The 24,413-nt window shown below is 47.2% G+C and overlaps 1 protein-coding gene across 3 annotated transcripts in view; it reads left to right on the top strand.

The window, feature by feature from the left end:
* GTPBP6 (GTP binding protein 6) overlaps positions 1-24,413 on the top strand; it is a 59,437-nt gene that overhangs the window by 21,506 nt on the left and 13,518 nt on the right. For all 3 annotated transcript variants that reach the window (XM_077296909.1, XM_077296910.1, XM_077296911.1), the window contains exons 6-8: positions 12,363-12,521; positions 12,630-12,838; positions 13,884-14,032. In XM_077296909.1, the coding sequence (XP_077153024.1) occupies positions 12,363-12,521; positions 12,630-12,838; positions 13,884-14,032 (517 nt within the window). The remainder of the gene's footprint in view (positions 1-12,362; positions 12,522-12,629; positions 12,839-13,883; positions 14,033-24,413) is intronic.

Here is a 24,413-nt window from a genome sequence, read left to right as displayed (position 1 = left end):
TCTGGGGGACCTTAATGGTCCTGGGGATCTTACAGTAGACTCCTTTTTCGATCCAGAAAGACTTTACTATCAGGGAACGTCACTCCCCTTTTTTCTCTGCGTTCTTGTCATCCTGATGAGTCTTCAGAGCTTGCCACTCTGTTCCTTTCAGTCTTTTTTCCTTATTACCATCAATGCATCGTTGCCCTCAAGCCATCCCCTTCCCTCGTTGCCAAGGTGGTTTTGTATTCCCACTGTTGCAGGGGCATCGTCCTCTCATCTCTTTCGGCTCCAGTCCACACAACGGAATGGGTTCTCCATAATCTGGAAGAAGTGAGTGCTCCAAGTGAGTACATATTGAGGACGGCGTCCTTCCGAAGGTTGGACACTTTGCTTGGGCTTCTCGATGGTAAGTAGGCTTCCCGACGGTCACAGGAAGGGTTTAGCCGTGTTCATCGGCCACGTTAGCCTGGTGGATTCTTTTCACCATCCAGGAGTCCTTCCGTGCTAGATGTCAGCCTATCTCCCTGTCTCAGGGCTCTAGGCGTCGGCAAGCACGACCGCAAGCTTGCGAATTCCTCCAGTCCGCATGCATTCTTGAAGCACTATAATTCACACACTTCCACAGATGTGAGTCTGGGCAGGCGGACTTTGCAGGCCGCCTTGGCGCACTTGTAAGTAGCGGTTACACGGCCTGATCTGATGTTGTCCCCACCCAGGGACTGCTTTGGGACGTCCCATGGTCTGTGTCCCCCAATGAGGCGAAGGAGAAATAGGGATTTTTGTGTACTCACCGTAAAATCCTTTTCTCCGAGCCATTCATTGGGGGACACAGCTCCCTCCCTATTATTAGTTGTATTTGTTTTTATCATTTGATATGTTATACTCTCATATATAATGTGACATGCTATACGCTTATATGTTGTTATTGATCTCCTACTGCTTTTGCACCGAACTGGTTAGCTGGGAGCCAGCAGAGGGGGTGTATACTGCAGGGGAGGAGCTAACTTTCTTTGTAATACTTAGTGTCAGCCTCCTGGTGGCAGCAGCATACACCCCATGGTCTGTGTCCCCCAATGAATGGCTTGGAGAAAAGGATTTTACGGTGAGTACACAAAAATCCCTATTTTTCTGCAGAATACCTGCCCTAGGGACTGCTTTTGGACATCCCATGGTTACCTGTGTCCCCCAATGAGGTGAGAAAGAAAGAGGGATTTTTGGTTCTTACCTTAAAATCTCTTTCTTGGAGCCTTCATTGGGGGACACAGCACCCTCCCTTGAAGTTGTACCGTGTTGGCTAACGTGCCGTTGTTGTGGGTTGGTACATAGGTTGAGTGTTTATATTACCTGTTCCTACTACTGCTTTTGCACCAACTGAGTTGCCTGGTGCCTGTCAGAGGGTGTATACTGCCGAGGAGGAGTTACTTCTTCTTTATTTGCATAGTGTCAGCCTCCTAGTGACAGCAGCATACACCCATGGTTACCTGTGTCCCCCAATGAAGGCTCCAAGAAAGAGATTTTACTGTAAGAACCAAAAATCCCTCTTTTTTTCCCAAGTCACTTTTCTTTTTTACCTGCCTGGTGGTATTTATTGTTGGTGTTCGGCGGCAAATTCTTAAAAAATGGCGCATGCGATATTTTATTTTTTTCCCTTTGTGTTTCAGTTGCATGTTTTGAATGCAAAAATCTCACCAAAATAACTGGTATACATTAAAAAAATCATTTCGGGGGGACTGGAGTATATTTGCAACTGAATCATCTGAAAACTCAAAGCTCAGCCCATAGTGGTGAGCATAAAATAAAACCAATAAAAAAAAATAGTATAGTATAGTAAAGGTGTAAAATTCAATTAACCCCTTTCTGACCTCGGACGGGATAGTACGTCCAAGGTCAGAACCCCCGCTTTGATGCGGGCTCTGGCGGTTTTGAACAGCTGACGTGTGCCCGCAATAGCGACGGGTGGAATCGCGATCCACCTGCCGCTATTAACTAGTTAAATGCCGCTGTCAAACGCTGACAGCGACATTTAACCGGCGCTTCCGGCCTTCGGGCCAGAAATGAGCGCATCACCGACCCCCGTCACATGATCGGGGGGGTCAGCGATGCATCAGGATAGTAACCATAGAGGTCCTTGAGACCTCTATGGTTACTGATGCCAGATTGCTGTGAGCACCACCCTTTGGTCGGCGCTCTCGTAGCACACCTGCATTTCACACCTGCATTTCTGCTGCATAGCAGCAATCTGATGATCACTCTCATGTAGCTGAGCCGATCACGTTGTGCCAGCTTCTCGCCTCCCATGGAGGCTATCGAAGCATGGCAAAAGTAAAAAAAAAAAAGTGAAAAAATAAATAAATATATAAACGTTTAAATCACCCCCCTTTCGCCCCATTCAAAATAAAACAATAAAAAAACCTACACATTTAGTATCGCCGTGTTCAGAATCGCCCGATCTATCAATAAAAAAAGGATTAACCTGATCGCTAAATGGCGTAGCGAGAAAAAAATTTGAAACGCCAGAATTACGTTTCTTTGGTCCCGCCACATTGCATTAAAATGCAATAATGGGCGATCAAAAGAATGTATCTGCACAAAAGTGGTATCATTAAAAACGTCAGCTTGGAATGCAAAAAATAAGCCCTCAACCGACCACAGATCACGAAAAATGGAGACGCTACAGGTATCGGAAAATAGCGCTTTTTTTTTTTTTTTTTTTTAGCAAAGTTTGGAATTTTTTTTCACCACTTAGATAAAAGAGAACCTATACATGTTTTAGCATTTAATGAAACTAGTAAAAAAGCCAAACAAAAAACCAGTGTGGGATTGCACTTTTTTTGCAATTTCACCGCACTTGGAATTTTTTTCCCGTTTTCTAGTACACGACATGTTAAAACCAATGATATTGTTGAAAAGTACAACTCGCTTCACAAAAAATAAGCCCTCACATGGCCATATTGACGGAAAAATAAAAAAGTTATGGCTCTGGGAAGGAGGGGATCGAAAAACGAACACGGAAAATCTCAAGGTCACGAAGGGGTTAAAAAACAGGCGCAAATGTTATTTTGAATCTGGCCCATAATGCATTATATAAAAAATTCACTGACTGCGGTGGACAACTAATACCTAAAACATAACTTTTAATATAATACATAAATTTAAACGGCCACTATAAATTATGTGCAGTCTATCCACTTTTGATTTAGATAGTGGACACTGATAAATAAACACTGAAAACAAAAAAGGAAAAGGGAAAGTGACACTTATTGCACTCTAGCCCTAAGTAAATTACTCTATTACACTAGAACCCTATATCAATACCTCAAATTTCCCTACTCAGGGTTAGTGTAAATAGCCTAACATCCAACCTCTGCTGGGTTAATATATCAGTCCTCAGTAGAGGTATATATAATAGACTAGATTGTGGCCCGATTCTAACTCATCGGGTATTCTAGAATATGCATGTCCACATAGTATATTGCACAGCCCACGTAGTATATTGCCCAGTGACGTAGTATATTGCCCAGCCACGTAGTATATTGCCCAGTCACGTAGTATATTGCACAGCGACGTAGTATATTGCACAGCGACGTAGTATATTGCCCAGCGATGTAGTATATTGGCCAGTCACGTAGTATATTGCCCAGCGACGTAGTATATTGCCCAGCCACGTAGTATACAGCACAGAGCCACTTTGTATATTGCCCAGCCATGTACTGTATGTCACAGGTTAAAAAATAAAAAATAAACATATACTCACCTTCCGAGGGGCCCCTTGTAGTTCTGTCGCCTGTGTTCGGTGCAGGCGGCAGCTTCCGGTCCCGGGGTGTGATGACGTCGCGGTCACATGACCGTGACGTCACGGCAGGTCCTTCTCGCGCAGGGCCTGTGATGACGTCGCGGTCACATGACCGTGACGTCATGGAAGGTCCTTCTGGCATACCATCCTTGGCACCGGAACGTCGCGAGAAGCCGGAAAGGCGGCAGAAGGTGAGTATATAATGATTTTTTATTTTTTTTAATTATTTTTAACATTAGATGTTTTTACTATTGACGCCGCATAGGCAGCATCAATAGTAAAAACTTGGTCACACAGGGTTAATAGCGGCGATAACGGAGTAAGTTACCCGAGGCATAACGTGGTCCGTTACCGCTGGCATTAACCCTGTGTGAGCGGTGACTGCGGGGAGTATGGAGCGAGCGCCAGGCACTGACTGCAGGGGAGTAGGGAGGGACTAATAGGACTGTGGCCGTCGCTGATTGGTCGCGGCAGCCATGACAGGCAGCTGGCGCGACCAATCAGTAACGCGGGATTTCCGTGACGGAAGTTGCCGACAGACAGAAAGACGGAAGTACCCCTTAGACAATTATATATATAGATTGCACACTAACCCGCTAATTTGTCAGATACCGAATTCTATTAGGTATCACCATGTAGTGCTGACATTACAATCAGCATCACAGACTAAACACCATGAAAAGGGCTCAAAATACACTCTTATAAAAGGAATGAGGCTATATTTATTTTGCACATGACATTCCTTCTGTGCCTGTGCTGTACTATCAATCTCCAAGCGACAGCAGACACACATACATTTTTTCCATAATGCATTATATAACTTGAAACAATGTGAATAAATAACTTTATTCTTTTGAGTCAGTCTAATTAGTGATACCAAGTTTTTGATCAGTTAATTCATGACCAGACCAGTCTCCCTTATAACCCCCTTTTCATCCTGACCAATCACATTTTCTAGTGTTAACTTACATGCTCTATTAACAGCTTCATAATGTTTTTCTTGTTGCAATGTTAAAATACTTTTCTCTTTCGCTTCATAGGGGGGACACAGGAAACCATGGGTGTATGCTGCTGCCACTAGGAGGCTGAAACTATGCACAAAAAAAAGTTAGCTCCTCCTCCGCCCCCACTGACTGGCACTGGGATAATCAGTTTAGCTTCGTGTCAGTAGGAGGTGGACACCGGTCTTTTTATTAGACCCATATCTACCTCAGTGTTCGTTGTTTCTTTTCAGATGGATCTTCTCCTTTACCTCTGGAGGGCTACAGTATGAACAGTCACAACTGTACTCCCACGTAGAGACTAGGAGTACGGCATGTACTGCCACCCCGTATTCTAATATGTCTAGTCGTCAGGACCCCACCCCCTAAAACAGAAAAGTGTTTAGATGACCCGTTTTTGGTCCTGGCCCACATCTCCTACCCACTCGGCCACCAGAGCCTATCGTGTAGTGTAGAGGCATGGACGTCCCTCATACTCAGATTCTTGGACGTCTTCAGGAAAAGTACATCTCTATTTCTCTCTCTCCGCCAGATTCCAGTCCAGAGGTGTCAGAGGAGAAGATCCGAGTAATGAAGAAAGAAGAGGATAAAGAAAGATGAAGATAAGACATTGAAGAAGATGGATGAGTCTCACCCCCCCTCCCTTTCCCTCTTCCCAAAAATTTTTATTCAGGGGTTTCTACAGTATATGGGGCCTGTTTCTGCCTTTATTCTAGTGGTTACCTGACGGTGTAATGTTTGACACGGTCTTCAGTACTGGATCTTCGCTTCCGAGCCATGGCACCGCCCTCCCCTGCTCCCTGGGCCTCTGCCACTAATTTAGGCCCTGGCTTCAGCGTGGCCTAGTCCCGGCATTTGGCCCCGCCTCCTCCGCAGTGTCTTCGGGCGGGTTTTTCTCCCGCCTGTTGATGACACCACCTCTTCCTGACTCTGGCGGTTAACTCCGCCCACTCCTCCCTGCTCCATTGAGAGGTTTTCTCTGCCTCTTTACTCAGTAAGCAGGCTTTTTAGCCCACGCCCCCCTTTTCCGGCAATCGCCCTGCAGCCTTCTTTGTTTCTCCTGGACTAAAGCCTGGGAGCAGTTCTTCAGGACCTGCTTTTTCCTGTGAGTATCTCTGCTCTGCAGACTGACACTCTCCTCAGCTCTCTGTCCCCTAACCTTCTGGGACCATCAGTTAGTGGGACTGCTTCTTGTCATGCATATCTCTAAAGGAGAGCGCTCTCGCTCTCCTACTTCCTCTTCTTCTGCTCTTGTCAGGCACTTTGTGATGTAGAAGTACTTGGCACTCGTATAGGTGTGTTCAAGAACTAATTTGAGTGAAGAAATTCCAGAAATAAATGAGACATTTCGGTCAACACATGACCTTCATCAGTCATCTGGATAGAGGAGATCGGTGTGGCAGCGTGCTGTGTGGGAGTCTGCAGTGTCCACTGCTAAGACAGGAAGCGCGGGTACCTGCTTGCCGGGGCCGGAACTGTCGAGGCTGGATCTACTGTTTCTGGAGGGAAGCAAAAACAAGCTGGACCTTCCTCCTGACCTAGGGGGACGGGGAGAGATAAAGCAGAAAGCGTGTACAGCAGAGGGCAGTTTGGCAGCAACCCGGGACAGGCCGCACGGAGAGGCTGCCCCGCCGTCTGCAGAGGGACCGCTGCGCCGGGGGCAGCAGCCGCCAGGGAGAGAAGTGCTCCATCCTGGGAGCATCAGCAGCAGCCAGGGAGAGGAGTGCTCCGTCCTGGGAGCACCAGCATCGTGCAGGCCTGTGCTCGAGCTCCCCCGCCACCACTGACAGAGACTGTGAGGAGAGACGTGCAGTGTGCCCGGTTGGTCACCACGGAGCGAGGTGTTGAACGTCCCGGGCTAGTGAGTACTGTGTGCGTACTGCCAGAGGGAGATTGGGTGCAGCACCCCGCCGGAGAAGCAGCGCGCCAGTGCTTGTCAGCACTTCAGTCTTGGCGGGAACAGGCAGCGCGCAGCATAGAGAGGAAACTGCAGCACGCCCAGTATCTGACAGAGATCGAGGTGCCATGTGCTTCATGACCGTGAGTACAGCGCACGTGCCGCAAAGAGAGAACCGAGTACTGGATAGACTTGTGTAACCCACCTTACCAGCATATACTTTTCCGCTCACGGGAGACCCTGATTTTGCCAGTGTATATTTGCCGAGCCACGTTGGGCTCTACTGGACTGTGAAAAAAAGAAAAGAGAAAACAATCAGCCATATGGTCCCATAAAAGATAAATATTTATTAATGAACATTAAAACACCAAGCAGGATACAGAGATGCAGTACAGGGAATAAATATACGTTTCCTAGTGGCCATAGATAACGGGCCAGAAGAGCCAACCCACAGTCCGTGCTAATATAATTATAGAATATTTGGAGACAATACCCATACCTAATACCAGATATACATATATTCACAAGGCAAGTGCCTACTCATGGGAAGCATTACATGTCATGTTATAAAAATTAACATACCCAACAAAGGCACCACGGACAAAATGGGCAGGCAGTCAGGCCCGACCCCTGATGAAGGAGCTGCCCGCTCCGAAACGCGCGTCGGGGTCGGGCCTGACTGCCTGCCCATTTTGTCCGTGGTGCCTTTGTATGTTAATTTTTATAACATGACATGTAATGCTTCCCATGCGTAGGCACTTGCCTTGTGAATATATGTATATCTGGTATTAGGTATGGGTATTGTCTCCAAATATTCTATAATTATATTAGCACGGACTGTGGGTTGGCTCTTCTGGCCCGTTATCTATGGCCACTAGGAAATGTATATTTATTCCCTGTACTGCATCTCTGTATCCTGCTTGGTGTTTTAATGTTCATTAATAAATATTTATCTTTTATGGGACCATATGGCTGCTTGTTTTCTCTTTTCTTTTTTTGTATGTATTTTGGCAGCTGGCCCCTATTTGTCCGTTTAGCATATTGAATTATTCTGAGGTTCGCCACGATAAATTGTTACCACATACCTAATATGCTGGCTTCAATACTGTTCTACTGGACTGTGGCCTGTACCCTTGCCAGCCACTTTAGCATATGGACTAGGGGCAGCGGAAGGTACCGGAGACCAACCGCTGTCGCCAAAAGACGAGGCATTGTTGTTTACAGGACACCACTGGAAAGGACACCGCGCCTGCCGTTGCCGGCGCTATTGACTTCATAGTCTGAGGAGCTACTGAATTCAGCCAGAATTCAACAGAACTGCCGTTGCTCTATCTGTTGCTCTTTATCCCTGAATTTTCTTTACAAACTGTACTGTTTATTCCCCTGTTTAACCCATTACCTCCCTGCGTGGAGTATCTCCTGTTACGTAAAGTTGTTAACCCTTTCTCTGCCTCCTGTCCCGTCACTGCATCCCGCAACCTGCTCACATAAATGTAAACTCCCTTCAGGTCAGTCGTCTCCCTTCTGTCAGCACTGCAGCTGCCCCCCTGTGCCCGCTTCCCAGGAGTCCTTCTGCCCCAGGAGAGAGTGGTGCCCCTATCCCAGTGTGGGCTACCTCTCTGTCCCAATCTGTCATGGACCTCACCAGGGTGTCCCAGACCCTGGTGTCCCCTCTTGATAGTATGTCTCTTCCTACCTCCGCCATTACTAGCGGATCGCAGGCCTCTCCGGCTGTGCCTACCAGCAAGGGCCGTTCTACTTCTTCCTCCCACTCCCTTTCTCTCTCTGGCCTCCTCCAGCAGACATTTTTCCCGGTCCTCTTCCCCAGAGTCAGCCATGGTGGTTTTGGATGTATCGTCTGAGGATTACTCAGATTCTCACCGCACCTCTAATAGCAGAGACATGGTCCAGAGCTTCATCGTGGCAGTCAACTAGACCTTTAACATTAAGGATACCGCTATGAATCCCGCAGAAAAGGTGGTTTCGTTTAGACAGTAGAAATCAACTCCTAAGGTCTTTGCCCTTCATACTGAATTTGAGGAGCTACTTTCCAAGGAATGGGACAACCAAACCAGCTGCTTCTAAACAGGGAAGCGCCTCGGTGTCGTATCCCTTCTCTCCTGACCTCGCTGAGAACTGGACCACTTCTCTGACTGTGGACCCTCCGGTTTCCAGACTTTCCATCAGTACGGTCCTTCCTCTCCCAGATGGAGCATCCCTCAAGGATACCAATGACAGGCTCATTGTCCTTGGCAAGGTCAGCCTTTGAAGCGGCCGCCTCTGCACTTTGCCCTGCCTTTGCCTCCACCTGGGTGGCATAGTCTACAGCCGCATGGGCTAGCTGCTCCGTCGGGGCATTCTTTCTAGAGCGCGACCGGAGGAATTGGCCAACCCCGCAGACCAGATTTCTCTTGCAGGGAAGAACATGGTATCCGCCTCCTTGGACGCCGCTGCTTGGGCACCCAGCAATATCGTGGCCATCCAAAGGACCATGTAGCTTAAGGCGTGGCAGGCAGACTTATCCTAGTCCCTTACCAACTTGCCTTTCCAGGGTTTCCGTCTGTTTGGCCCCAAGTTGGACCAAATTTATTAAGGAGGCCACCGGAGAGACAAGCTCTCTCCTTCTCCCCTTCCTAAGGCTAAACCGTGTCGTTCTCCTTTGTCACGTGATTTTCGGCACTTTCAACGTTCCCTTTCGTTTCCCTTCAAGAGAAGCCAAGTTAGGAAAAAGGTCTCCTTTAAATCCTCCTCTGAGCTTTTCCATGACGCAAGGGGTAGATCTCCCAGGAACAGTCCTGGTGGATTTTACTCCGCATGGCTGAACGTGGATCGAAGACTGCTGAACCGAAGAGTCCGTCTTTGACTTTTCAGGATGGAGTCTCTTCGTTCAGTAATTGCCTCCTGGGAACCGCAGGAGTTTTTTTGTTCCATGGAAGCCTTTATCCATGTCCCTTTTTCTTCAGGGCATTAGAGATTCCTGCGTTTTGGAAGGTGCGGGTCCATTTTCATTTTATCGTCTTCTTTTTCGGGCCCTCGACCACTCCCAGAGTCTCGCAGAATCTGTGACAGTGGTTTTGCACAATCTGTGCATCACAGGTTCAGTGCTCTTCCCGTAGCTCGCCGACGTTCTCATCATGGCTCTGTCCGTCATTCTTGATTCCCTTCCTTTCATGCGTCTCAGACTCATCCTCCGTAGCACTCTCTCTCATCAGATTACCTGGTCAGGGCGACGTGCGTCTTCCGGCTAAGGCTGCCCCCCCTTTTCAGAACATGGGCTTGTGCGTTAGAGGCCTTCTGGTCTACAGGTCGACTATTGCTCGTTGGATCTGGATGCAATTGTAGGCTTACCGGGTCAGAGCAGAGCGCCTTCTTCTGGGTTTAAGGCACACTCTACCCGGGCAGTGGGCGCCTCCTGGCGGTACACATAGGACCTCTGCCCTGCAGCTCTGCAGAGCGGTAATCGGTTGTCCACATGTTTGCAAATTTTTTTTTTTTTTCAGGGTCCATGCCTACGCTTTGGCGGATGCCAGCTTGGGTAGAAAGACCTTGCAGGCGGTGGTGGTGAGTTCTCTGACCTGTTTGGAGTTGTCTACTGTTCCCTCCCCTTGGGTACTGCTTTGGGATGTCCCACGGTTTCCTGTGTCCCCCAATGAAGCAATAGAGAAAACAGGATTTTTGGTTGCTTGACGTAAAATCTGTTTCAGGGAGCCTTCATTGGGGGACATAGCACCCTCCCATGTTGAACAGCTCTGTTTACTGTATTTTACTGTTACGGTACCGTCACATTAAGCGACGCTGCAGCGATATAGACAACGATGCCGATCGCTGCAGCGTCGCTGTTTCATCGTTGTGTGGTCGCTGGAGAGCTGTCACACAGACAGCTCTCCAGCGACCAACGATGCCGAAGTCCCCGGGTAACCAGGGTAAACATCGGGTTACTAAGCGCAGGGCCGCACTTAGTAACCCGATGTTTACCCTGGTTACCAGTGTAAATGTAAAAAAAAACAAACACTACATACTTACATTCCGGTGTCTGTCGCGTCCCCCGGCGTCCGCTTCCCTGCACTGTGTCAGCGCCGGCCCTAAAGCAGAGCGCTGACGTCACCGCTGTGCTCTGCTTTACGGCCGGCCGGCGCTGACACAGTGCAGGGAAGCGGACGCCGGGGGACGCGAAAGACACCGGAATGTAAGTATGTAGTGTTTGGTTTTTTTTACATTTACAATGGTAACCAGGGTAAATATTGGGTTACTAAGCGCGGCCCTGTGCTTAGTACCCAATGTTTACCCTGGTTACCAGTGAAGACATCGCTGAATCCACGTCACACACGCCGATTCAACGATGTCAGCGGGTGATCCAGCGACGAAATAAGGTGCTAGCCTTCTAGCTCCGACCAACGATGTCACAGCAGGATCCTGATCGCTGCTGCGTGTCAAACACAACGATATCGCTATCCAGGACGCTGCAACGTCACGGATCGCTATCGTTATCGTTGTTAAGTTGTTCAGTGTGAAGTTACCATTACAGTTTGAGTTTGTGTGTTTTATTCTCTTTTACATGTTTGCTTCTGCTAGTGCTTTCTCACTAACTGATTATCCCAGTGCCGTTCGGTGGGGTGTACACAGCGGAGGAGGAGCTAACTTTTTTGAACATAGTGTCAACTTCCTAGCAGCAGCAGCATACACCCATGGTTTCCTGTGTCCCCCAATGAAGGCTCCGAGAAACAAATTTTACGGTTAGCAACCAAAAATCCTGTTTTCTCTATCACTTCATTTTTGCCTTCTTTTGTAATGCATGGTGCTTAATATTTTTAAAAAAAAAAAATTTTGTGCTGCCATCAGGGAACAATGTAAGGAAAAATATAAAGTATATTTTTCACTTTTTCTTACCAACCACAAAGGACCACTAACAACAGTGAAATATGTGTTGTGCACAGTGTACAAAGGAACATCAAGATGGAGATGGACTTGTAACCTTGACATTGTTCAACAATTTTGGTTCTCAAGTCCTCAGACTGTTCACTTCAGTTTCTGTTCTCCATGTTTAGTGTGGCACACACAGACACACAATGCAAAGATTGAGGCAACATTTCCTATTTTTTTTTGTGGTTTCAGGTGTGATTTTCATAATTGCCCTCATCTGTTACTTGCCACTAGTGATGAGCGTGCTCATTATCCCAGCACGCTCGGCTGTTATCAGAGTATCTTGGGTGTGCTCTGGTTTTACTTTCTAATACCTGCGGCTGCATGTTTCGCTGTGGTAGGCAGACGCTACATATTCAGGCATTGCCTAACAAACAGGTAATCGCTGCATGTGTTGCGGCTGTCTTCTGCCGCAAAACATGAAGCCACAGGGATTAGAAAATATTATCCGAGCATGCCCAAGGTACTCTTCACTATTTGCCACAGGTGCATCTGAACTAGCATCACATGCTTGAAACAAAGCTGTTTATCCACAATTTAGGGACGGTTAAAACAATTTTGTCCGGAAATTTGTATGAAATGATGTCCAATTTGCTACTTTTTTTTTTCTTTTGTTCTGACACGCACGCAAGCGCGCACGCACACACACACACACACACACTCACTCTCTCACTTATTTCCTTTGTGTGTGTATAGCAAAACACGTGTAATTGAAATACTTCTTAATTTAACTGTATTATTTCAGTGTTGATATTTTTTTTCTGTTCAGGTGAAACCTTCATTGAGGTCCAGCAGAGGCTTTTAAAAGAAAGAGAAATGAGGATTAAAAAAGCTTTGGATAAGTTGAGGAATAAGAGAAAATTACTAAGAACCCAGCGCAGACGACGAGAGTTTCCAATTATCTCTGTAATGGGCTACACGAACTCCGGTCAGTGTAGTAATTGTACTCTCCAATGCTGGCATAGGCCTCTTGGTCAGTTCCGATGATGTATGCATTTAAAAAAGGCTTTTAAATCCTGATTGTGTGTAATTACAGGAAAAACAACATTAATCCAAGCACTTACAGGAGATTCAAACTTACATCCACGAAACCAGCTCTTTGCCACTCTTGATGTCACCGCACATGGTGGATTACTTCCTTGCCGTATGCCAGTGATTTATGTGGACACTATTGGATTTCTGTCTCAGCTCCCTCACAATTTGATAGAGTCCTTTTCTGCCACACTGGAGGATGTTATCCATTCAGTAAGTCTTGTATTTGTAGATCTTAGTCCAGCATCGGAAACTCTTAACATTGGGCACCACTGTCTTCTGGAAAGTCTTAGCATTAGTATAACTTTTTGTTAGTATTTCTATTGTGTTCATGGAAGTGGGTCTCCCAGTCAGGACTTGTATCTATTAGCCCCTGGAGAAGGATGGCCTTTAGCAGTGAAAAACTTGGAAGTATACTTTGGTAGTAATGAACACCATGTTGCTTCTTTTTTGCAGTTGCACTGCAAAGAATAGAGAATTTGTTACTGGCAATCTGCACAAACTACAGCTGATAAACCAGTCACAAAGGACATCCATTTATCTTCGAAAAGCCTTTTTATAAAAATTATTTAGAAAAGTGGACAACCCTTTGAACACTAGGCTAAAAGCCATGGCTTAGTCTTATTTTTAATGTTTTTTTTTTATTAGCAATAATATGAAGTTTATTAAAATGGCTTTGAGTAGTTGTTTCAGCCATTGGACGAGCTATAGATAATGAAAAAGATTAGCGGGACCCTGGTCCAGTGGCCACATGGGAAGCCCAGTGATCATCCTACCTGCAGGAATTCCCAGCGTCTCTTCTAAATAGTAGGTCCTGTGCAATGCCATACGTTCTTTGTGCCGGCCTACGAATTAGAAGCGGTGCCCAAGATTCATGTAGGTAGGAGATTCGCAGCGGTCTGGTCTAGCAGCCATGTTGGTAGTCTATGGCTGCTGTATCTGAGCTGTTGTGAACCTCCCACCTGCAGGTCCTTCAAAACTTTTGGATCAGCTCTAGGACTGCCATACATTTATAATGTATAAATTATCAGGAATTGCTCCTCATAAATTTCCATTAATCAAAACATCTAATGAATCACAATATTACAACATGCTATCATTTGGAATACCATCTTTCATATATTTGTAATTACAAGGGTTATAAACAGACTGACATTCACGGTAGTAATTGACCATTTTCATGATCTCATCTAGATGGTCCATACTTGCTCTGTTTTCATCATGTCTTGGTGTTTTGTTTTGTTTTTTTGCATATTAGGATTTATTAATTCATGTAAGAGATATTAGCCACCCGGAAGCTGACAATCAGAAGAAAAGTGTGCTTTCCGTTCTCCAGAACTTGAAGGTTCCACAGAAGCTCCTTGAAACCATGATAGAGGTGCATAACAAAATTGATTTAGTTGAAATGTAAGTTCACTGTTTTCATATAAAATAGGAAATTAAAAAGTAATTTTATTTTTTATGTTTGTAAAATATCAAAGCTTTTGTTTGCCTCTGTGCACTTATATTTAAAGGGTTGTCTTGTTAAAACAAGTTCTTCCATATCCAAGAGATGATAACTTGTTGATTGGTGGGAGTCTGGCCACTGGAACCTGCACCAACCAGCAGAATGAGACACATTTATCTTAGACTGAAGCAACAGTGTTCATGCTCGACTGCTGGTCTATTCATTCTCTATAGGACTTCTTAGCTCTGCAGTCAGCTTTTTACAGCAGCCCCATAGAAAAAGAATGGAGTCGTGGCCGGGTATCCAACCTGCCACTCTTATTTTGTAATGTGGATCAAAAATCAGTCTCGAATCAAACCGCCACCGATCGGTTAGTTATCACCCATCCTTTGGATAGGTGCTAACTTGTTTTCAATGGAAAAGCCCTTTCAGTGATTTTATTGTTTTCCCTCCATTACATCGGGGATCCTGGTATATTTGACACCAAGAATATTGTAGATTGAATTGCTACTTCCGCCATATTGTAGACGCAATCACTATTCTTGCCAGATAGTATTCTGAATCGCTACTCTTGTCATCAAAAACATTTGAAGCTTGAATGACTCCCATTTATTGGACTGGGGTGCCCAATGCCCACCAGAAGAAGTATAACTAGAAGGACCCACCCTAAAATTTATAAGCACATATGTCCAGTTTAATCTCTAGGGAACAACATTCTTAGAACTGTAACTTTTACCATTGACATGATAGGGTTTGTAAATAGATAGATATATATTAGTGAAGGCAATAATTATTTGATCCCTTGCTGATTTTGTATGTTTGCCCACTGACAAAAACATGAACAATCTATAATTTTAAGGGTAGGTTAATTTGAACACAATATCAAAAATAAAATCCAGAAAATCACATTGTATTAATTACCGGTATATGAATTTATTTGCATTTTGCAGACTGTTCATGTCTTTGTCAGTGGGCAAACTTACAAAATCAGCAAGGGATCAAATGCTTCCTTCCTTCATTGTATATTTTTGGGGACAGGTTGTGTGTGTGTGTGCATGGCTCATGGAACATGGCTCAGTAAACTTAAAGGGAACATGTAGCTGTATTCATGCTGCCCAAACCATGGCAGCAGGAATTGGAATCTGGCTGCAGCCTGCCATGTTTTTCTCAGAAACGCCAGAGTTAAAGCTTCTTTCCGCACTTCTCAAGGTGACGAACAGGTCTCTCCCTTTGTACACATATGGCTCTTTGAACAATGTTTTCTGAAGGGCATGGCATAGTGAAGCATGTGATAGGAACAAGTGCGTAGTAAATGGCTAGTTATCCATTTGTATGACATCATCAAAACAAATTGTCGGTAAATCTTTAGTTTTTGTTCAATAAAAACGATCTGATTGAAAAAGTAGGAATGCAGCGTTCCCCAGCACACAGGAAGTCTGACTGGGGAGCGCTGCACTCAACAGACAACATGGGACCAACTCCTTAGAAAAAAACAAGATCCATTCATCAATAAGCAATTTGTTTAATAGACGCACTTTAACTAAAATCAAATTTCAATGTAATTGTTTTTAGCAGCCGCAGTTCAATCACGTGCTCCAGATGCCACGTAGGACTCCAATCTCAAGCATTTCATGGGCAACTCTTTCTGTATAGGACAGCATGGTTTACACCCCTACTTCTTCACATGCAGACATGCCTTTTCTTACGCAAATTCTGTGCAGACAAGCACATTTTATCACACACATACACTTTGAAAGCTTGCATGATCTTACATGTTTCCACACACAGGAATGTTTTTTTAGACTTTAGTCTTGCATTGGCACACACATCTATATACAAATACACATTTTTAGACAAATTCTTATACACATGTAAGCATGCATTCATGCTCCTGTACATATTAAGCGCCCGCATATGTATTGTCCTTACCTGCTTGAGATGGTGGTCATCTGGAAGATATAATAAGACCTACAGTACAGACCAAAAGTTCGGACACACCTTCTCATTTAAAGATTTTCCTGTATTTTCATGACTATGAAAATTGTACATTCACACTGAAGGCATCAAAACTATGAATTAACACATGTGGAATTATATACTTAACAAAAAAGTGTGAAGCAACTGAAATTATGTCTTATATTCTAGGTTCTTCAAAGTAGTCACCTTTTGCTTTGATGACTGCTTGGCACACTCTTGGCATTCTCTTGATGAGCTTCAAGAGGTAGTCACCGGGAATGGTTTTCACTTCACAGGTGTGCCCTGTCAGGTTTAATAAGTGGGATTTCTTGCCTTATAAATGGGGTTGGGACCATCAGTTGTGTTGTGCAGAAGTCTGGTGGATACACAGCTGATAGTCCTACTGAATAGACTGCTAGAATTTGTATTATGGCAAGAAAAAAAGCAGCTAAGTAAGCGTATGTGTCCACGTTCAGGATTGCATCAGGATTTGGTCAGGATTTTTCATCAGTATTTGTAAGCCAAAACCAGGAGTGGAACAATTAGAGGAAAAGTATAATAGAAACATATGCACCACTTCTGCATTTATCACCCACTCTTGGTTTTTGCTTACAAATACTGATGAAAAATCCTGACCAAATCCTGATGCTCTGATACCCTAAAGGAAAACGAGTGGCCACCATTACTTTAACCCATTCACGACATGCGCCGTACTAGTACAGCGCATGTCGTGTCTCCCCCTTTAATGCAGGCTCCGGCGATGAGTCCACATCAAAGTCGCGACATGTCAGCTGTTTTGAACAGCTGACATGTGCGCGCAATAGCGGCGGGTGAAAGCGCGATTCACCCGCTGCTATTAACCAGTTAAATGCCGCTGTCAAACGCTGACAGCGCAATTTAACCGGCGCTTCCGGCCGAGCAGCCAGAAATGATCACATCGCTGAGCCCCGTCACATGATCGGGGGTCAGCAATGCGTCAGGATAGTAACCATAGAGGTCCTTGAGATCTCTATGGTTACTGATGCCAGCCTGCTGTGAGCGCCACCCTGTGGTCGGCGCTCATAGCAAGCCTGCAATTCAGCTACATAGCAGCGATCTGATGATCGCTGCTATAATAATAATAATAATTTTTATTTATATAGCGCCAACATATTCCGCAGCGCTTTACAAATTATAGAGGGGACTTGTACAGACAATAGACATTACAGCATAACAGAAATCACAGTTCAAAACAGATACCAGTAGGAATGAGGGCCCTGCTCGCAAGCTTACAAACTATGTAGCTGAGCCAATCCAGTTGTGCCTGGTTCTAGCCTCCCATGGAGGCTATTGAAGCATGGCAAAAGTTTGAAAAAAAAAAAGGTTTTAAAAAATATGAAAAAAAATATAAAAGTTTAAATCACCCCCCTTTCGCCCCATCCAAAATAAAACAATAAAAATAAAATCAAACCTACACATATTTGTATCGCCGTGTTCAGAATCGCCCGATTTATCAATAAAAAGCATTAACCTGATCGTTAAACGGCGTAGCGAGAAAAAAATTAAAAACTCCAGAATTACGTTTTTTATTTTGTCGCCGCGACATTGCATTAAAATGCAATAATGGGCGATCAAAAGTACGTATCTGCACAAAAGTGGGATCATTAAAAACCCCAGCTTGGCACACAAAAAATAAGCCCTCACCTGACCCAAGATCCCGAAAAATGGAAACGCTACGGGTATCGGAAAATGGCGCAAGTTTTTTTTTTTGTTTTTTTTTTTAAAGCAAAATTTTGAATTTTTTTTCATTACTTAGATAAAAAATAACCTACACATGTTTGGTGTCCATGAACTCGTAATGACCTAGAGAATCACAGTGGCAGGTCAGTTTTAGCATTTAGTGAACCTAGCAAAAAAGCCAAACAAAAAGCAAGTGTGGGATTACACTTTTTTTGCAATTTCACCACACTTGGAATTTTTTTCCCTTTTTCTAGTACAAGACATGGTAAAACCAATGGTGTTGTTCAAAAGTACAACACGTCCCGCAAAAAATAAGCCCTCACATGGCCATATTGACGGAAAAATAAAAAAGTTATGGCTCTGGGAAGGAGGGGAGCAAAAAACGAAAACACAAAAACGGGCTGCGGCATGAAGGGGTTAAGAAATGAAGGTCCGTCAGTCCGAAAAATTGGGAAAACTTTGAAAGTGTCCCCAAGTGCAGTTGCAAAAACCATCAAGCTACTTAGCTCGGCCGACTCTTCTGGCAGCAGTTTCTCTCCCATGAAAACAGCAAACAAAAAGCACTGTGGTTTACCGCCTTATATTCAGAGAAGGAAAGCGTGGAGTGCGTCTCGCTCATCACCACCTTATGGTTCCAACTTGATATAGAAATACCGGCAGATTGTTGTCACTACTGGTGATGTCCCTGAAGAAAATCCTCAGGTGTCTGTGCAAATAGTTTTGAATACTGATGACCTCTTGAAATAAGTGAGCAGCAAACATTTAGTTTATGTACCGTAATTAAAAAAAACAAAACAGCGTGCAAATGCGTACCGGAGTAATGCTCACAAAGAACTGAACTGAAAATCACTTAAATAAAAACAGATGGCGTTACCTCTTGACAACACTGATGGATTTAGATAAAAAGTAAAATATAAGAGTAGATGTCTAGTATATTACTCTGTCGCCTCATTGGGGGACACAGGACCATGGGTGTTATGCTGCTGTCCACTAGGAGGCGACACTATGCATAATCTGAAAAAGATTAACTGTGGCTCCTCCTGTGCAGTATACAACCCTGGACGGCATCAGCCTTCTCCAATTTTTGCTTAGTGTCGCAAAGGAAGGCACACCTAAAGATTTTTACTCCGTTTTACTCCGTTTCCCGTTTTCCGACGGGATTACAGATGAAGAAAAGAGGGTCTCCTGTGAGACCCCCGGCATGGCTCCTTCCTCGGCCCCCTATTATGGGGTGCCCAGTTGAAGTTGAGATGGCTATTCCCCATGCTGCTCCTTCCCCAACCCCTCGGGTGTTGGTTCGAAGTCGAGACCCCCCTCCTTCCCCAATTCCTTTTGGTTTCTGGGTTGAGGTCGAGGCGAGGATAAAGGCCCCTGAAGGTGTGACAAAAGCACCCTCCCTATCCCCCTCTGGGGGTATTAGGTTGAGACACCTCAGGTAGGGCCTGTACAGGCAGCATCCTACAGCTCCCAGCAATGGGCCAGCACACTGCGCCTGCATCCAGGGACCCCAGCCCAGCTGCGGGCTCCTGTTGGGGCCGGGGGGAGTGCAGGCAGGCATGGCACATACAGACACAGGGCTCCCTGTGTCCCTGTCTCTGCGGCAGCACCAGCTCTATACTGCCTCAGGGGGACCCCAGCCGGGCTTCCGCTTATAGCCCCACCGCCATCCTGCCTTCAAATCCGGAGGGGTCCGGTTCAGATCCGACCCCCTCCCGGACTTTCGCGCCGGCCTGGAGCCCTTCTGGGCCTCAGGCATCTAATTTAGGCCCCGGCTTCGGCCTAGCTGAAGCAGCAGCCTCCTCTCCGCCCCCCGGCCCGCCCCCCGGATGACAAATATGACACTCTACAGTGTCATACAAGGGGCGGATCGAGACAGAAAGGGCGGGGTTTTTATAGCCTTGCCGCCTTTTTCCAGCTCTCCGCCCCCTTCTCCTCCTCTCTCCTCTGTCTCTGCAGCCATTTTCGGCTGCAGATTAACCCTGCATCTCCCGGTCTGCAGGACCAGGCAGCCAGTCTCCGGGGGGCACAGGACTGTGGATTTTCGGCGCTGGACCTAGGGGTACACTGGTGGGGTAAGATCACAGCTGGGTTATCTTTACTCAGCTGTGAATCCATATTACCTATAAGGCTCCCCTGTAGGTTCTCTACCCCTGTAAGGTCCATCTGCTGGCAGCACTTCTGCACTCTGTGCACTATGCCGGGCTCAAGGTCTAAGAGAACCAGGCAGAACTGCTATTATGCATTCTGCACAGCCTGCGGGACCGCTCTCCCCAGTAGTAGCACGTACCCGCATTGTCAGAACTGTATACAAACTACTGTGTCACAGCCTCAAGAAGCCCCTGCCAATGCCTCGGTGTCTAATGCCACACCGGAATGGGCTACTCAGATATCGCAATCTATGACGCAGTCTATAGATAACCTAACTTCCACATTGCTTCAGGCTCTGCAGGGTCATGCCCCGGCTATGACCGTTACCCAGCAAAGGGAGAGCTTGACTCAGGAACAAGATGACCCTGGCACATCCACGTCTAGGTCATGACGCAAGCGGATCCATAGATCAAGTCCATCTGCGTCATCCCATAGCACATGGTCATCCCCCTCTAGGGAGAGACACCGTTGCTCCAGGTCATCTAGACCGTCCCATTCCAGGGACAGACAATGCAGATCTCCGCAATCCCCAACCAGAGAAGGCCTCCTCCCCAGCTCACCCAGCAGGGGACGCCTCAGTGATACACAGGATTCAGAAGGCATCTGCGACTCTGACTCAGACAGAGAAACGGAGGGGTCCCTGATCCCAATCCCTCCTAGCAATACAGCGCTAGTTGAGGACATAATATCGTCCATCCATTGGGTGCTGGACATTTCTGATCCGCCACCAGAGGCCCCAGAACATCAGATTTCCTTTGAAGGACCTCTGAAGCCGCCTAAGGTTTTCTCTAACCACCCAGAGTTTAAGGCGATCCTTAAAAAACAGCTTTCACAGCCTGAGAAAAAATTCGCTAATCGCAAATATCTGGAGGCGAGGTACCCCTTCCCACAGAAGGACACCAAGGAATGGACAGATCCACCTGAAGTGGATCCCCCAGTCTCCAGGCTAGCAGCACAGACCCTCCTTTCACTGCCAGATAGCTCAACCCTAAGGGACGCAGCAGACCGGCAGGTAGAACGCATGGCTCGTTCAATTTTCGAGGCAGCAGGGGCATCCCTGGCTCCCGCGTTCGCCTCAGTTTGGGCTGCCAAGGCCATCCTGGCCTGGGCAAAGAATTTACAAGCCTTCCAAGCATCCGCTCCTGAACTGTCGGACCAAGCGGTTCAAATTGCTGTTGTAGCAGATTACATGCTCCATGCAGCTCTGGATTCAGCAAGGGGAGTCGCGGGGATAGCATCAAACGCCATCACGATTCGGCGTATCCTCTGGCTGCAGGAATGGAAAGCGGACGCAGCCTCAAAGAAGTCCCTCACGCACCTCCCCTACCTCAGTGGGAGACTTTTCGGTGAACAGTTGGACACTATGATATCCAACGCCACAGGGGGTAAGAGTACTTCTCTTCCCCAACTGAAACCTAAACGCACTTACAAGAAGCGTAACCAAACTCGATTCCGATCCTTTCGGAATTCCTCCGGCTGGTCCGTCTCACGTCCAGTACAAAATCGTAACCGTTCCCCACGCAGGGACAACTCACGATCGACGCAAAGGTCGGACAAGACCTGGCAGTCAAAAGCAGGCCAGTCTAAGCCCAGAGGAGGAAAATCTCAGACTTTCTCCTCCTCATGACTCACGGACTCCGGAAGACACCACACCAGTAGGCGGCCGACTTTTGCTCTTTCATCAAGTCTGGCTGCCTATTACAGAAGACAGGTGGGTCACGGAACTAGTGTCTTCCGGATACAAAATAGACTTCACCTCCAACCCGCCGGACCGGTTCTTCCTCTCTGTCCCCCCAAAACCGCCAGCCAAGGCTCGAGCCTACCACCAAGCGGTCTCCTCGCTTTGTCAATCAGGAGTCATAGTACCGGTACCCACGACCGACCGCTTCCGAGGGTTCTACTCCAATCTGTTCGTAGTTCCCAAGAAAGGAGGCAGCGTACGGCCCATACTAGACCTAAAACAGCTCAACAAATATGTACGGGTCCGTCATTTCCGCATGGAGTCCCTTCGGTCCATCATTGCGTCCATGGAGAAGGGAGAATATCTCGCCTCCATAGACATACAAGACGCATACCTGCCCATCAGAGGTTTCTCAGGTTCGCAATAGGCCAGGACCACTACCAATTCGTGGCTCTCCCCTTTGGACTCACCACGGCTCCCAGAGTGTTCACCAAGGTCATGGCAGCCACCATGGACGTCCTGCACTCCAGAGGCATAGTAGTCGTTCCATACCTGGACGATCTACTCATCAAGGCTCCCACCTTCAAGGACTGCAAGCTCAGCGTCTCAATCACAACCAATACTCTCAGTCGCATGGGCTGGTTAATCAACCTACAAAAGTCATCACCAACCCCGAGTCAGTCCCTGACCTTCCTGGGAATGTTATTCAACACCTCCAGGGGTCTAGTGCTCCTTCCCAAGGACAAGGCACTGGCTCTCCGACTTGCAGTTCGCACCCTCCTCCGCAAACCCCCTCGATCTCCGGTTTGCCATGAGAGTCCTCGGCAAGATGGCAGCGGCAATAGAAGCTGTCCCATTTGCCCAGTTTCACCTCAGACCTCTCCAACTAGCCATTCTCAAGTCCTGGGACAGGAATCCCTTTTCTCTCGACAGGGAGTTCCAGCTAACGTCGTCAACCAGGAGGTCCCTGCACTGGTGGCTCAAGCCAACCTCGCTAGCAAAGGGGAAATCCTTTCTCTCAGGTCAATGGAAGGTCCTGACCACCGACGCGAGCCTGACGGGTTGGGGTGCGGTGCACCTACACCACAGGGCACAGGGCAAGTGGTCCCCAGCGGAAGCGACCATGCCCATCAACATCCTGGAAATTCGTGCCATCCTACTGGCATTGAGGGCCTTCTATCACTTACTGGCAGCCTCTCACATCAGGATACAGTCAGACAATGCCACGGCTGTGGCATATGTGAATCATCAAGGGGGGACCCGCAGTACCCAGGCGATGCGGGAAGTGTCACATATCCTCCGCTGGGCGGAGGACACAGGGTCGGTTCTTTCGGCGGTCCACATTCCGGGTGTGGACAACTGGGAAGCAGACTTCCTCAGCCGACAAGGAATAGACTCGGGAGAGTGGTCTCTCCATCCTGAAATTTTTCAACAGATCTGTCTCCGCTGGGGGACCCCGGATGTGGACCTAATGGCATCCCATTTCAATGCCAAGGTCTCCAACTTCATTGCCAGAACACACGATCCGCGGTCGCTCGGAGCAGACGCTCTGGTTCAGGACTGGACCCAGTTCCAGCTTCTGTACATTTTTCCACCTCTCCCCCTGATATCCAGAGTGGTGAGGAAGATCAAACAAGAGGGAGTTCCAACCATCCTCATTGCACCGGACTGGCCCAGACGCACATGGTACGCCGACATCGTACAACTCACAGCAGACGCCCCTTGGCGTCTCCCCGACCGCCACGATCTTCTATCACAAGGGCCGTTCTACCACCAGAACTCAGGGGCTCTCAATTTAACGGCGTGGCCCTTGAGACCTGGGTTCTAACCCAGGCAGGGCTCTCGGCAGATGTCATTGGAACCATGATCAGAGCACGGAAACCAGCCTCTGCCAAGATTTATTACCGTACCTGGAAAGCTTTCTTTACCTGGTGCGAATCTCGTGGCCAGATCCCACTCCCTTATTCCATACCCAAAGTACTTGGTTTTCTCCAATCGGGTCTGGAGGCCAGGCTGTCATTGGGCTCGCTTAAGAGCCAGGTGTCAGCCCTCTCAGTGCTTTTCCAAAAGCGCATTGCTACCAAGCCGCAAGTAAGGACTTTCCTTCAGGGGGTTTCCCGATTGGTTCCCCCCTACAGACGACCACTAGAAACGTGGGACCTCAACCTGGTCCTGACAGCATTGCAGGAACCACCCTTCGAACCTCTTAAGGAGGTCCCGCTCCGCCTTCTTTCCCAGAAGGTGGTTTTCCTGGTGGCAATCACCTCGCTACGCAGGGTGTCTGAACTGACAGCACTCTCCTGCAGACGGCCTTTCCTGGCATTTCACCAGGACAAGGTAGTTCTTCGTACGGTCCCATCCTTCCTCCCGAAGGTTGTGTCCGACTTCCACCTCAATGAGGAAATTTCACTACCATCCCTTTGTCCGGTTCCGGTTCATAGAGTGGAGAAGGCTCTGCATACGCTTGACCTTGTCAGGGCTTTGCGTATATACGTGTCTAGGACTGCGTCCTTCCGGAGGTCTGATTCCCTTCTCCTCCTTCCGGAAGGCGGCCACAAGGGTATGCCAGCTTCCAAAGCTACTCTTGCCAGGTGGATCAAATCCACCATACAAGAGGCGTACCGCCTTAAGAATTCTCCTCTTCCAGCCGGTATTACGGCACACTCTACACGGGCGGTAGGGGCCTCCTGGGCCATTCGGCACCAGGCTTCGGCACAACAAGTGTGTAAGGCGGCCACTTGGACTAGCTTACACACGTTTACTAAATACTACAGGGTTCATACCCAGTCCTCAGCGGACGCGAGCCTGGGTAGACGTGTCCTGCAGGCGGCGGTGCC

The sequence above is a fragment of the Ranitomeya variabilis genome, chromosome 3 (assembly GCF_051348905.1).
Source record: "Ranitomeya variabilis isolate aRanVar5 chromosome 3, aRanVar5.hap1, whole genome shotgun sequence".
In the NCBI taxonomy this organism is placed as follows: Eukaryota; Metazoa; Chordata; class Amphibia; order Anura; family Dendrobatidae; genus Ranitomeya; species Ranitomeya variabilis.
The sequence above is the reverse complement of the archived record's forward strand: the minus strand, read 5'-3'. Positions and strand labels throughout refer to the sequence as shown.